We start from the raw sequence: 15,237 nt of genomic DNA on the forward strand, positions 1-15,237 counted from the left end.
ATTTACGCTATACAAGCTTTTTAACGATATAGAGAATGTATTTAAAAATATTTTTCTACGAAATATTGAACGAAAGTTTTCCAGGATTTCCCCCGTTTTTCCCTCAGTTTTGCTCGAGAGAGCAGCAGCAGCAGTAGCTCGCGTGCTACGGGAGGAAATTATTTCATGCATACGGGGGATCGTTCGAATCTAACACGCGCTTGCACCGTTAATGGCAATCAACGGTTGTTAATTGCTCGATGATAATTAGTCGAGATGGAGAAGCGGGCTTGCAGTAATGGAGAGCACGCCTTAATAATTCCTTTAATGAATTCGAGACACCGTGCGTGGCTTCTTCCGCGTGATAGAAGCCAACGAACCACCGTTTCTTCCTCCGATATTTAAGCTTTCTCAAATTCATAGATAAACGAGTCTCTTTCGTGCTTCGTCAGATTTTTCATCCGTCGATTTTGATAAGCCGATCTCGTGATTTGTTTGATAAATAATTCTAAACTTCAGAATAAGCAAAAGGAAATTCAGAGATCTATTCTATAAATAGGGAATTCTAGGGAATTTAGATATATGGGGAAACGAACTGAACTCATAACGTGAAACTTAAGACATAGGGGAAAAGAAAGAAATATCCTAGAGAATTTAAGAAATTCGATATTCAAGGAAAGAAAATCTTCGAGATATTAACTTTGAATGTCGAATTTGAAAAATATGTAAAATACATATAGAACTATTTTTATTTAGCTTATTTTTCTGCTTGTCTGGATGGGATTAGAATATCTGGCGAAATTAGGAAGCTGAAAAGTGAAAAATAAAAATATAAATGAACAAAATTTGATTTCTATTCAAAAATGTAGTAAAAGGAAGAAATTCATTTTCTTAATTAGGTATCGCTAAGTAACTGAATGTAACAATAATATACAGGTTTCCCTGTATATGTTGAGCACACGCGATAATCATATAATGGGGTATAACTCGATTGTTGATCTCATATTACTAAAAATAGAAACTTGGTGGCCTCGTTGTGTTAACCTTGAGATGTATCCTCCATTCGGCCAATATCTCTTCTGTCCTCTTCAATGAACTGTTTGGACGGAGAAATTTCTAATGAAGGCAATTTTCTAACGATTACGAGGTAGAAATGGAAGAATACTTGCCTCGGATTATGAATACGAGATTTATCTGATCAAATAGAGAGTCTTTGAAAGTGTACACGTTTTGAAAACATCGCAACTAATCTAATACGGTCCAGTCAGATTTCTATTTTTGGTAATAGATTGAGCGGCACATTCCCTGTGCATTGTTATTACATTCGATTACTCAATAATGATTCCTGATTGAGAAAATGATTTTTTTCTCTTCGGTGGTACACTTTAAAATAAAGACCATTGTTTAAGGATTGTTTTTCAATCTCTATATTTTACTTTAAATTACAGAATACCAAAATATAGAATTTATAAATGAGGAATATCGAATCTCTTGATAAGTTTATACTTGAAGGAATCATGATGAAACTTAACGTAATTGAATTTATTCGCGATACCGGTGCCTGTCGCTCGAACACACATTCTGCTAACCGCAGAAATAGTCGGCCGACAACGACCTTCCTCTCTCACCAGAGAGTAGACCCTGCCTCATCGTAGGTAGCTCGTAGGAGATAAAATTTCTCGGAATATTTCATCGTGTTTCGAGAGAAGATTTACGCTGGTAGAACGCCGCGTGGGAACACGATCCAAGCTAGACAGATATTCTGTTCCCTTTTATGCATATAATTAACGCGAATAAGTCGTAACGCGGAGCTCAGTCTAGTAAGGGTTCTCCAGATGAAAAATTTCCATAAAATAGCCGGAAACTGTTTGCGTAACGCGAGCGGTGTACGGCGGGCTCGGAACGAGCCATCGTCCGGAAGTGAACCATGAATTAAAATACGCTTCTACCACCCAGGAACAGTAATTAGAAATTATAAAATCTATTTATGGTTGTCCAACATATTGCTCGATTACCAGACTACGTCTTTTTCGATATAATTTCACCGAGAAGAATACACGGGATTCCCTGTTGGATCGTTCTGTTATAGTTACTTCTTAGTTACTTTCTGCTGGGTGGTCTAGTGATTTTTTTAGGGGCAAGATCAAGCGCGAGAAATGATAGACAATTTACGCGTCCCGTTATCGTAAAATTGTGTTCAGACTTGAGAAAATTTGCCAATCTTTCGCCCGTCGTATTTCATTTTTATCATCCAAAGAATTTAACCCAGAAATAACAACAGCAATAATAATAAAAATAAAAATAGTAATAACGTTACCATTATAATTACAATAGCGATAATAATAGCCTGAAATTATAATAATAGATAGCGACAACAATAATAATAGTCACCATCAATACCTTGTATAATATATTTATATCAAGATATATGATAAGTACCGGTTGATGAAGTTGGTAGGCGTGGAATAGCCCAACTGTAGCCGCGATCTAATCACCTTCTCCTGAACAGTGACCATTCTCGAGCTTCTGGAACTTTGGTGCACCCTTGTGGTCCTGATCACTTGGTAACAGTGATGTTTTGTCTGGGTGTTGGCCACCCTGTCGCCCCTCGGTTCGATCATCGTAAACATGATTGCTTTCACTGATCACCAATCACTTGAATCACAGGACCACGTGGTCTAGCTATTTTCACTCCCGGTCTCATCTTTCTCCTCTATCCTTCTCAAATATTCCACTGTTTTTTTAATTACTGACTATCACAAAGCTCTTTGGTTTGTCTCGCGAATGTCGGAAGCGTCTTACTTATCCGAGATACATTTCGGTATCCAATAGACCTGCACCCGTTGGAAAAACATAAAGAAATACTTTGAAACTGCGTAGGTAAACAATTCTTCGAAATTTTCGAACTTTCATATAAAAAATTTCGAAATTTCTGCGATAAATGGGTCTTGGAGTCTTTTACATAAAAAATTGTTGAAATTTTGACACTTTGCAAATAGAAAATTTTGAAGCTTTTCTGAGCAGAGAATTTCGAAACTTTTTAAGTAGAATATTCTTGAGATTTTTGTACATAAAAAATTCGTGGAATCTTTAGAACAAAAAATTCTCTAAATTCATTGAATTCGAAAGGAATTTGTATTTCGTCTTGAATTCCGAGGAAATTCTTTAAATGGCAATTTCTCAAGTTTATCGTTTCAAAGAATTAAGAAAAATCATTTTCCAAGGAAAGGGAGCATGAAAGCAACGAAATGTCTGGCAACTTTGAAATAAATGCTCAAGAAGGAACGATGAATCCGTCGTGATTAAAGTTGGCAAGACTTCCAGCCCGATCTAGGGAAGTCTGAAGTTTGACTCAGACTATCTTGAGTAGCAGCGACTAGCTCGAAATTTTAATCGTGGTAAGTATCTTAGTAGTTGGTTCGCAGCTACGAGGTGATTTGATTAATTGCGTGCCTAGGGATTTCCTAGCTGTAGAATTTCGTTAAATCGGAGCTAGATGGATTGACGAAAACCTTAAACCATATGAACCTAGAACTGACTAGCACGAAAATTGTCCTGCTTGTTAGTATTCTGGATATATCATGGCTAGTAAGGCTCGAATCTTTTGCTCGTTAATCTATTTTTACCAATTGTTTGCCAATGATAGTGAAATCAGAGAAACCTAATTACAATTTGCCCCAATCGAGAAGATATTCGTGAAGAAATCCTTCAGTACAGTCGAGAAAGAAAATTACGAGAAGTATTTTTACAAACAAGATTATTCAAGGATCAAAATTCACCGACAAAAATTCATACGAAAATTATGATACTTGTTATGACAAAATTATGATGGTGATATTAATATATCACCAAAATCTGGAGTAATTTTATGCGCCTAGTTTTCCCTATATAGTAGAATTGTATTTTTCTGGGCTAGTCTAGGGACAAACAGTTTGCATAACAAGAGTTCACTTATTCTTTCTAATATAAATGTAACTATATTTTTATACAATATTCATAGACCAAAGCTTCCATTAATACAAATATAAATAATTATATTTCTATATAATATTCATGGGAAGATGAAACTTTCCATTTCTAAGAATGAAAATCTTCCATTTTTATAAATACAAGTAATTATACCTCTATATAACATTTATAGGCAAAAGACGCCACACTTTTTCCACACCGCCTAATTCACATTAATCATAACGATTCCTAATCAAAGCGTGAACAACGAAAAACTACCAGAATAACAAAATTCCCTATTACCATGATTGATGAGTATCGTCATAGAAGCAACACATTACATTTATAAAAGCATAGTGTTGTTTCTCTATTGAGGGGAACGTGTTTTACTATTTTAATGGAACTACGACACCGATGCGATTCATAATAAAACACGGGGACCATAGAATGATAACCATCTTGGATTTATCCGTTTGTTTAAGGCTTAATCGAGAAAAGTCCATATGAGAGTGTCGAGCAAAAGAAAGTTAATGGAATCAGAGGTATAAAAAGACATCATTTACATTTACATTTGATAAGAGCGATAAACAAATACAATTAGACCGCGAATTTTATGCAGATTCACATTTTCAGGAATATCATAAAAAAAAAATACGAACTCGGCAGAAAACTGGTTTACCTACCAAGTATTGTAAAAGGCGCATACAATATTTTTGTATTACGTGCACTGTGTGCAATTTTGTATTCTCAAATTCCCTATAAATCCACAAAAACCCGCGGTCTAGTAATGTTATATCTATTACTAAAATGTACGGTCGAATGCTTGAAATGGGGGAAAAGTGGGAAGTAACAGAATAACAAACGAGCCGAGAAGAGATACAGAAATCACAAATTTTGGTAGCCAAAGTGAATTTAGAAAATATATAGTAGCTTTAAGATCCTCCACGTTAGGGAAACGTTCTTTTCTTATTTCTTATCATTTTATATACTTTTTTATGCACTCGTCTTAGTCAGAGTTATATTGAATTATGTATCCCGAACAGGGAAGTAAATATTATCATTAAACAGAAAGGAAGAAAAGATAGAAGATATACTAAAACGTACGATGATTATGTGTTATATATGTATTTCTCACGATTCTCCAACTGTTCCATACGACTGGCTATTTCCTTCCTCTTAACTTTGTTTTTTCTTCTCTCTCTCTCTCTCTCTCTCTCTCTCCTTCTCAAGAGAACTGGTTAATATGAATAAGCGATGCTCGATCGTTTTCACTGGCCTCTCTTTCCGGTTAATTGATAACCAATAGCGACTTTCTAACGGCGATCGCGATTAATATGTACAGACACGAAACACGGGCCGGATGGCGGAGAAAATGAAATTCTTTTTTTTTTTTTTTTTTTGTTTCGCAATCGATTTTCGTGATCCTGTTTCGAATATGGTTGAAGACTTTCGAGCGAACACGGGCTTTAACGATTATTTAATGGCTTCCAGAGAGTGGCTGATATCTTTTTATGAATATCGAGAGTTTTTCTTCGTTTTATCAAGAGACGTCGCTTTAATGCGATTCTTGTATACGAAGATTTATTTATGAAATATCACGCTTCCTTTTGAATCTTATGGTTGAGCATTACTGTTAATGACCCTGAATTACTTTCATAAGTAAATCTCCTATTCTGCATACAATTTACTATTACGATTTTCCTAGGCAACGTGACAAATAATTTTGTAATATATTTCTAACGAAAGAGTTGGCGTTTTAATGGGCGTTACCGGTTCTTTTTAATTATTATAGTTGAATATTATTGTCAAATTGTCGGGACTTTTGTCCCGAATAAATTTTACTGTCACGATCATTTTTAAAAAAAGCGCTATTAATATTTTTAGTCTATTTTCTTGAAATCATTAACCTTCCGATAAATGTCAGGGTTCTTTCCAATTGTTACAATGAAATATCATTGGCAACGATTTTTCTTGCAAGTAAATTTTACTCCCACAATTTCCTACAAAATGTTACAAATATTTGTGAGATATCTTCGATGATAAAATGTTATTTGCGTGATGTGTTAAATGTTATTTCGAAAGAAATAGCTCGAAGCTTCTTCGTGATAATTATACTATAATTAAAAAGAATCTCGAACGAACGTTCCGATTTTTACAATCGAAGTGCCGGAGAGATGAAAAGGAAAAAAAAAACAAATAATTGCACGCGAAACAATGCAAATATTTATCGTTACACGAGGAATTTTACCGTGTAATATAATAACAGTAATAGTTGAAATTTCGATTTCATTATTTTGCCATTGTGCTCGATTCAACGACCGGCTATTAATTTATACGAAAACAATTTTCCGTCACTGCGCCATTCCCTGTAATTAATCGCATTTTGTGAGCCGACGCAACGCTCGAATTAAATCTCTGTAATATCTGGCGAACACGCTTACACGTGGCAGCAACACACTGTGAAAACATCAACTCTTGTAATTAGTGTGCCGGTTATGATACTTAATCGTATTCGATAATTACGATCTCTTTATTGTATTCGTCGTTTTCTGACGCCGTAATTACCCTTTTATATTTTATTTAATCGTTGAACAGTTACACACTCCTCTATTATATTTCCCTCTTTCATCAGGTTCGAAGAAAAACACGATAAAAAGAAGAAACAGGAAACGTTAAGACAGTTCAACATCCTAGAAATCGTCATCGTTAATGAAAAATTGACGAATGTTGTTATTTCGTAATTATTATAATCAAGTATAATCGTTTACGAATTTTCTTCCTTTACAAAATATAACGTTCTTCCATGATCAGCTTTGAGGAAGAGAAGAAAACAAAAAAATCGGCGAGAGAAGAAAAAACAATTTAATTAATATTCTAGAGACGTGAGGAAAAAATTGATGAAAGTTATTATTCCACGTTAATATATTTCAGCATAGTTATTGCTAACAAGTATAATTATCTGCCAACTTTTAATTTCAGGGGAAGATATTTCTCCCTCTGATCAGATTTGAAGAAAAAACAAACGGTGAGAAAAGAAAGGACAATTTTAATATTCTACAAGCATAAGGTTAGTAAAAAATTGGTGAAAGTTATTGTATCGTAATAACTATAATTAAACATAATTATTACTAACCAGCATAATTATTTGAAATTTTTTCCTTTCGAAGGCAAACGTCTTCCTCTTTGATCAGATTTACAAAGAAGGAGGACAAAAAAGAGGGGAAGGCAATTTAACGTTCTAAAAACCTAATGGAAATTTGATAAAAGTTATTATTTTATAATAATATAATTAAGTGTAATTATTTGTAATTTTGTTCCTTTAAAGGAACTTTGGTGTCTTCTTATCTTTCATTTAGAATAATAAGTTGATATTCGTTGCTATTTCTAAAATATAACCAGAGAACACACTTAGGAGAGCTACAAGGAAAGTAGAAACTCTAATATTCCTAGCGTTTTAAATATCCTGCGATTTAAGAAACCGAAAGAAGGCTTCGCCGGGTAACAAGCAACTACCTAAATTCTTTTCGCAGAGTGACGAAGTGAAGCAAGAAATTAAGGTTTTGACACGATTCGCTGTTCTTTCATAAAGTCAGTATTACACAGAGTGGAAGGCAAGAAGATGAAACGAAATTAAGGCTTCTGAAGTTTCCTCTCTGCAACTTGCAACTGCAATTTGCGTATCGCATAGTATCTTGCTGCCTTTTCTAGTTTCTAAAATTACTTAAAAAATGAATTAATTATCTCCGAATTTTCTAACATTTCATACAACCACCATCGGTGTTTTTGCAAATGGGGAAATTGTGTTTTAATTAGCGGGGAAGCCCGAAGACAACGAACCAAAAGGGGCAGCAGAAAAGAAGAGAAACTGGGTCATACAACCAGCTACGGTGCAAACTACAGCAAATCGGATATGAAAATACCAACTCGTTACAGGAGGAAGCAGAAGACAGCAACGTACAGCGAATCATAATAATAGAAGATATGTGAAAGAAGCTATAGGAAGACGATAAGAACGTAGCAAAACAACCTGCTCGTACCTTGAGAAGTACGAAAGAACTGGCAGAATATAAGGATGTGACAACGATAGAAGCAACAAGAATTACCTGACCTTAAATATACCGCTGTCGATAAAAATAATTATTGCACAGGTAAGATTAGCTGGCTAACTAGGCTGTGGACAACGACGATAGGACAAGGACTGAAATATAAAATAGAAGAGAACTCGTCACGTCAACTATGCAGCGGAAATAGGAAATATAGGCATCTGAATGCGTTTTATTTCTCTATTTGTATTTAGGTAGACAGAGAATCAAGATTTAGCTTTAAGCTTTTCAGCTTAGAAACAAAACGTATCAAGCGATACAACATAATGATGTTAATTAAGAGAAATATTCTATACATTTCCTTTTCTTTTTTTTTTTTTTTTTCTTCATATACATAGCTGAGAGTTAAAAGACAGAGGAAGCTTCTTTTACCAATGTTAATACACGGTGGTTCATTGCTATTCCGACGCATTTTTCGTACGTGAGGCCTCGATCTAGTCGCGCTAAAGAGGAACAAACGGTATCCACTGACACGTTCTAGTTACACGAGCATAAACTAATTGCATGCGAATGATTTTTTATAACCGTGTCAACGACGACGTGAAACAGAGGCCCGGTATATTTTTAATTCTTAGAAAGAACTGCTGTTCGTCCCCTGAAACGCACGAATTCCTACTATTGGGTTGACAACTAAGTGATCGCGAATTTTGTCATTACCATCTAGTAGTTAGTTTTCGACGCAATATTTTCATTGTAATTATTTCTAATCTTCTGTCGAATAATTTCGTTTTCGTTCGTGTCGTCGTCGTTCGTGATGATAAGAAAACCGATAGAGGCAACATGACCAATATTTCTAAGTATTTTTAAGCATTTTTAAATATCCACAATTTTATTATCTTATCTTCAATATGATATTATTGAAAATTTGATTAAATATCCATTCCAATATTTAGGCAAGATTTTTGTACCAATTCGAATGGAATTGGAATTCCAATTTCAATCGTTTCCAATTGTTTCGAAACTAATGTCCAATTATTCCAAAATCGTTCATTTCACGGCGCTGTTCCCCTAGAAAATTTGAACGAAACCTGCATTCCAATCTGAATTCACTTTTAATTCTTTCGATATTAGTAGTTGCTCCTTTAACAGCTTTCTTCTCTTACTCGTGCGCTCGTATCAGAGCGTCTTAATAACAATCATCGACTATTTTTCAAAAAGTAGAAATTCGAATAAAGATAGAATTTTCATGATAGTAAAACAAATTGTATTATTCGACAATTTTTCGACTATTCGACAATCTCCATAGATGTTGAAATTAATTATTCTTTGTGAACAGCTTTCGATCGTGCCACGATGAACTTTTTCGCGATGCTTCTACGGTGCACAGTGGTCACAGAATGTGATTGGAGAAATAAAAAAGGGCAACGGAGCAGCAATTTTCGACACCTAATCTTGGAAAAGAGCAGCTGAACTCGTACAAGACCCTGAGTAAATAAGGATTTCGTCGACGTGGCTTTAGAGTTAGCTACAAAGTATTGCGCTACAAATGTCGGGTAATACGGGTAAGAGGAATATACAGGGTGCTCGAAAGTACGTGGAATAAGCCCTGTGGAAGTTATCTGCAGAGTTGTGCAGTCGAAGCAAAATACGCTGACTCTGGCTCCGTGTAAATAAATATTACGAAAAGCACAAATCGAGAATCGCAACAAAACTCTACTTATGCATCAAAGACATTGTATTTGTATCGAAGTGTAAGCGTACGAAATATCGCCACCTCTGTCAAACATCGTGAAAGTTTATGAGATTTTCTTTGCCTACGGAATATTCAATGGCCCATTCATTCACCGGCCTCAAATTGTCGAGCGTTTGGAATCGAACGTTTCAGCGAAAATTCTGCGATATTACGGGCTTCGTTTTCGAGAAAAATAGGTTTACTAATACTTTACGTGTACTAATTCTAAATTTCGAGGTATCCGACTTCTCTTTTTCCTTGTGTTGATAATAATTTAATTGGACGAGCAGAGCTACGTGTTACGCATCCACGTGCTTTACATTTTAAATCCTCGTTGAGTTAGAAAAATGATTTTGAAAAGATAACAGTTTTATCCTCATTTATGAAATCATTCGAAACGCGGACAGTATGGAAATAAGATAACAGTAATAACCGGAAGCAGATCGTGACATTATATCAACACGAACAGAAAGAGAAATCGAATACTTCGAAAACTTACGATTAGCAGGCGCTTAGCTGACGGTTCCTTAAAACTTATTTTTCTCGAAAACCAACTGCCAAACGAAAAAATCTTATTCTTCTTTTTCGACTTATTTTTGGACGTAGAATCGTCATCCGATCGCTTGTACCATCATTTTGGGGACACCCTATATATATAGTGAATATCTACCGCAAACTCTTTTGTAATAGACTGTGAGCCTGAAATAGGTCTAAACAACCATAATATACTATATTACACCGTACTATTTATATTATAATTAAATCGATTCTTTCTCTTTTCAATGGAAATTTTTAAATTCACGAGAATTTATTTATTCATTACTATTTTTATTTATGTTTTATTTCATTTTCAGTACGCACTTGTATATCGAATTAATATTTCCAATTTACAAAATATTTCATAGCGAGTCAGGGAGCAGCTAATTAATTAATAGAATACGATTAGGTAACTCTCGACTATTCTGTCGCATGATTGTTTTTTTTTTTTTTTTTTTTTTTTGGAATTTATTACCCATGTCCCATACTTTCACCCATTTTAATTTCCAGATGAAAAAACGCGAATAATTTTTAGCGAAACGATCGTGGAATGAAACGTCTCCAATTTCTTCTGTTATCTGCCATTTAAATGTTATCTAAATTCGCTGGGCGTTCAGCAATACGTCCCACCGGAAGTCCATTAGCGGCGACAGCCGACATTTTTTCATTTAAATCTGACGACCTAGACTGAAAAACGATACTTTCGACAGATCCATCGTCGCTATTGATACGTTGTCCGCTTAAAAGAAGAGAGAAAAAAAAAAGTAGAATCTTTCGATTTCTATCAGAAAATAAATATCCCGAGAACCATAGAGCTCTACGTTGCAGAAAAAAATCATACAAAATTCTTACCTATTATTATATCAATATTCCAGCGAATGTACGTGAAATTTTACATTCGATTGTTTAACTTTGAAAATTAGAGTCGGAGAAGGGACGAAAGTTACGAAACTTAAGGAACTACGTATCCAGAGAAACGAAATTAACCTGTATAACCTATAAAAATTAGGAGCTAGGGGAAAACGAGAAATCTAGGGAATTCGTAATTCGAAGAAATTAAACTTTGGAACTTAGAAGTTTGCTAATTTGCTAAACTTCGGCAAACGAAGAGAAGTTGCACAACTTAATATCAGACTTAGTTGCACGGAAAGGAAGGAGATAAAATTGAACGAGAAACTGCAATTTAAAGGATGGAAGACGTGCTTTCGAAAAATCTGTCGTCGCCATTAATACTTTGTTTAAAGGGAACAGAGCAAGACGATTCGATTCTTATCGTGGAATCGCGCGTATTTTTCCCTCAATGAAATCTTTTCCGCGAAACCAGTCAACCAGATTTCCGAGTAGAACGACACAGACGATGATCAAGGAATTAAAATTCATAGAAACTGTACCAGAGATTATTACGTTTATGTTACGAATTAATTAACAGAGACCTCTGTTCATTGTCGAGCAAGTTTCGAAATGGATCGTTTTAATTGGTCAAACTCTAAATTTTATTAAACCATTAGGGACAGGGTAGTGAAAATGATGGAAAATTAATGGGAAACGCAAATAGACGCGTATTAACTTGCTGTAATTTTAATGTTTCCTCGTGGTATAGAGAATTCATTAAAATAATGGCAAAACCCATTATAAAAAATCAGAGATGCGAAAGAAATTTTCATAATTTAGGCCTTAATTGCTATTGTGTAGTTCTGGTATCCTGAATATTACAAATATTACCATAATTTCATTCTTAAATGAAATATCATGCTAAGTATCTCGGCGCAGAACCCTCAATTAGAATGTGCTTTACATAACACGAGCCACGTAAGTTTGGATTTAAATATTTTTTTAACGGGGGAACATCTATCAAATTTCTGTGAAAAATTACGAATTGCTTACTTTGACTCTGATAATTCTAATGTTAACGATCGCCATTAGTATTAAATGATATTTCATTTGCAATTTTTCTATCCGAATTCATTTACCTTATTAAATTCTTTCTCTTTTTGTCTTTTTTCCCGACTGAGACGAGAAGAGAATTTCCAAGATTTACCCATAGAGAGAAAACTAGAGATTTATATACATTTGAAAGAAAATTTGAAAGTGTAAAATTCCATGTAATATAAAATATCTAAATAATTATAGCGCTTTCAATTGTTTTCCATAATATATGGTAGGTGAAACGATTTTCTACCAAATTTCTACTTTTTTCTTTTTTTTTTTTTTTCTTAAGATATTCTTCGAAATATAAATGTTAAATTGTGATAAAAATTTGCGGTATATTTGTGTAATATTTCTTTTTCGTCGCTATTTATTCTTCCATGTAGACATCATTAACAGATTAATAGAACGATCAAACGATTTTTCCTAGCTACCGATGTCTAAGGAGAGAATCAGGCTGCGTCTAAATTTAGAGGATCAGTCGAATAATTAAAACCCTTTAACGGTGCGCGAGTGGCTCGTTTCTGAATTCCGTAAAAGGCGAGCTGAATATCATGGCGCGTTCTCGTTTCCCGGTCGCGCAAGAATTAATCGGCCTCCAAGCTAAATACAGTTGGAAATTGCCAGCATCTTCTTTATCCTTTACGTATTCCTTGTTCTTTAAATTGTTTCTTCGAGTTTCCACGAGTCGAGGATTAGACTCTACGGGGAAGAAAATTAAATACTATGGAATTGTCGTTAGATCAATCGTTGGCTCGCGTCTAACAGATTTACCGTATCAGCTGATTCAACGTCGAAAGAATCGTCCGTAAAAGCCACGTTTCACGAACATTCTGATCGTAAAATTGCACTTTGACTCTGGAAATTCTAATATTAACGATCGCCATTAGTGTTAAATAATATTTCGTTTGCAATTTTCTTTCAATTCCTTTTCTTTTTGCCTTTTTTCCTTATATGTTCATATACTTTACACGATGGTATATATTTGATAAAAAAAAAGAAAATATTTTTAAGAACACGTTCTTCTTAAAAATGTTACATTTTGGAGGACCGAGAACGAGCAATTTATTGGTTTCATTTTCTTGCCTCGATACGAAAATTAATATGAAAATAACCGCACGGTAATTTGAAGTTTCCAACGAAATATAGGAATCCTGTGCTTCTTTTTTCAAATTACAAGAATGATCGCGGTATACTTCGCTAAAATCGTCAAAACCACGAGTAATTTTACACTCTGTTCGTTTATTACAAAGACCAACGATCTGTTTAAAAAAAAAAAACTCCAATTTCTCTGGAAACTATGTTTAGAATTCTCAAAAGTCCTCTCCATTGTCCGATATTGACATCAGCCCTCGTCCAACGATTACAGCTTTTTATTAAGTTATTAATTTAGAGGAAAGCCGAAGGTGGAAAATTGAGAATAAGCGAAACACGAGAAGGACATAAATTGCTACGAAATATCCAAAGTACTTGGTATCCTAGTGAAACAACAATTTCCTCTTCATTTCATTCGGAAGAATACGAATTTGTATAAAAGTTCACGGCCAGTACCAACGAACTAATAAAACCATCAAACTAACGATGAACTGTCGACGATCGTGACACTCGTCAGCCCTACAGACAACAATCCTAACGAAAATTTCTAGCAAGAGATACAACGGCGAATACAGCGTCGTTTAACTCGTTAGCCGAAGCTCAACACTTTTTAGAAAGAATACATAGCGAGACGACAGGTGAAGCGTATATCGCGAGTACTACACTCGTTAGTTCGATAACGTTTATCGAGGCCGATCCTGATCGCGGTGACAAGGCAACGACGATGGAAATACCTCGACATATCGGCGCGCACGTTGATTCACTAACGTCAAGTACGGTACTGTTTGCCGTTAGCTTCGATACCATAATGGAACTGTCAAAGTCAAATGAAAGGTGGAGCGCGGTGCGCCTCCCACCGGTGATTTCAACGCGTGTATGCCGTCACGGCGAGCAACGTCGTTCCGGAATATGGAGGTCGATTTACGCCGACGAATTCTTGCGTTCGCTGTGGGAAAGAAAGAAAAAAAAAAGAAAAGAAAAATCTCGAAGAAATATTCTCGATGAATATTTTCGTATTTTTCTTGCTTTTCTTCGTTTCTATAGTCGTTAAATGGAGGATGTTCGTCGAAATTTCTATTCTTCACGGTGGACAAAAATTCGAAGACGTTCTAATGTGCCTGTAATGCGGAAATTTATCAAGTTAGATATACGTGGAATGTCGACACGAAATTGAATATTCGAACTATATGCGTATTTTATTAACGAAACGTTTTAACATGTCTGCGGAAGGAATGGAACCGAGAAATGAAAATTCTTTGTTCTCTTACGTGTCCATTCTGCTACTTTTCTCCTCGTTTCGAAGGATAAATTTATTCGAAAATAAAAAATACTTTGTTGTCGAAACTCCTGGAATACACGAAACGCGGGAATATTTGAATATGTGGAATAATATCGCGAAATTATACAGGGTGGTTGGTAACTGGTGGTGCAAGCGGAAAGGGGGTGATTCTAGGCGAAAAAAGAGGTCGGAAATATAGAATAAAAATTTTTTTTTTTTAATTTTTCCATCGAGACAACGATCTACAGTGAGATCCGTTATAACGAGACGCGCTAAAGTGCACGCGTACCGAGCGAAAATTCAAAGTCGATTTTCTCGAAAACGAAGCCTCGAACGAAACATTTTTATTCTATATTTTCGACTTCTTTTTTCGCCTAGAATCACCCCCTTTCCGCTTGTACCACCAGTTACCAACCACCCTGTACATCTTCTTTCTTTTTCTGAATCTTTTTACAGCTACGTTCCAAACTACGAACGCGAATATTTTTCACCGTGGTAAAAATGGTAAAAACTTTCGTATTTTCCTCGTTTCTCTTAATCTCTGCAGTTATCTCTGTGCAATGGATATTTCTGGAAATTCAGAAGTTCAGAGTTTCTCTCGATGTAACTCTATTGGGGTTGGCAACTAAGTGATTGCGGGTTTTGTCATTAGGTGGTAATGACAAAATCCGCAATCACTTAGTTGCCAAGCCAATAAT

General features: G+C 35.2%; 1 protein-coding gene across 9 annotated transcripts in view; it reads right to left on the reverse strand.

The window, feature by feature from the left end:
- LOC126873776 (IQ motif and SEC7 domain-containing protein 2-like) overlaps nucleotides 1-15,237 on the reverse strand; it is a 144,348-nt gene that overhangs the window by 21,522 nt on the left and 107,589 nt on the right. Inside the window, exon 2 of one of the 9 annotated variants that reach the window (XM_050634987.1) lies at nucleotides 2,419-2,813. The exons of the other annotated variants lie outside the window; for them this stretch is intronic. Coding sequence (XP_050490944.1) covers nucleotides 2,419-2,609 — 191 coding nt within the window. The 5' untranslated portion in view covers nucleotides 2,610-2,813. The remainder of the gene's footprint in view (nucleotides 1-2,418; nucleotides 2,814-15,237) is intronic. 9 annotated transcript variants of the gene reach the window in all.

Source organism: Bombus huntii, chromosome 15 (assembly GCF_024542735.1).
Source record: "Bombus huntii isolate Logan2020A chromosome 15, iyBomHunt1.1, whole genome shotgun sequence".
Taxonomy (NCBI): domain Eukaryota; kingdom Metazoa; phylum Arthropoda; class Insecta; order Hymenoptera; family Apidae; genus Bombus; species Bombus huntii.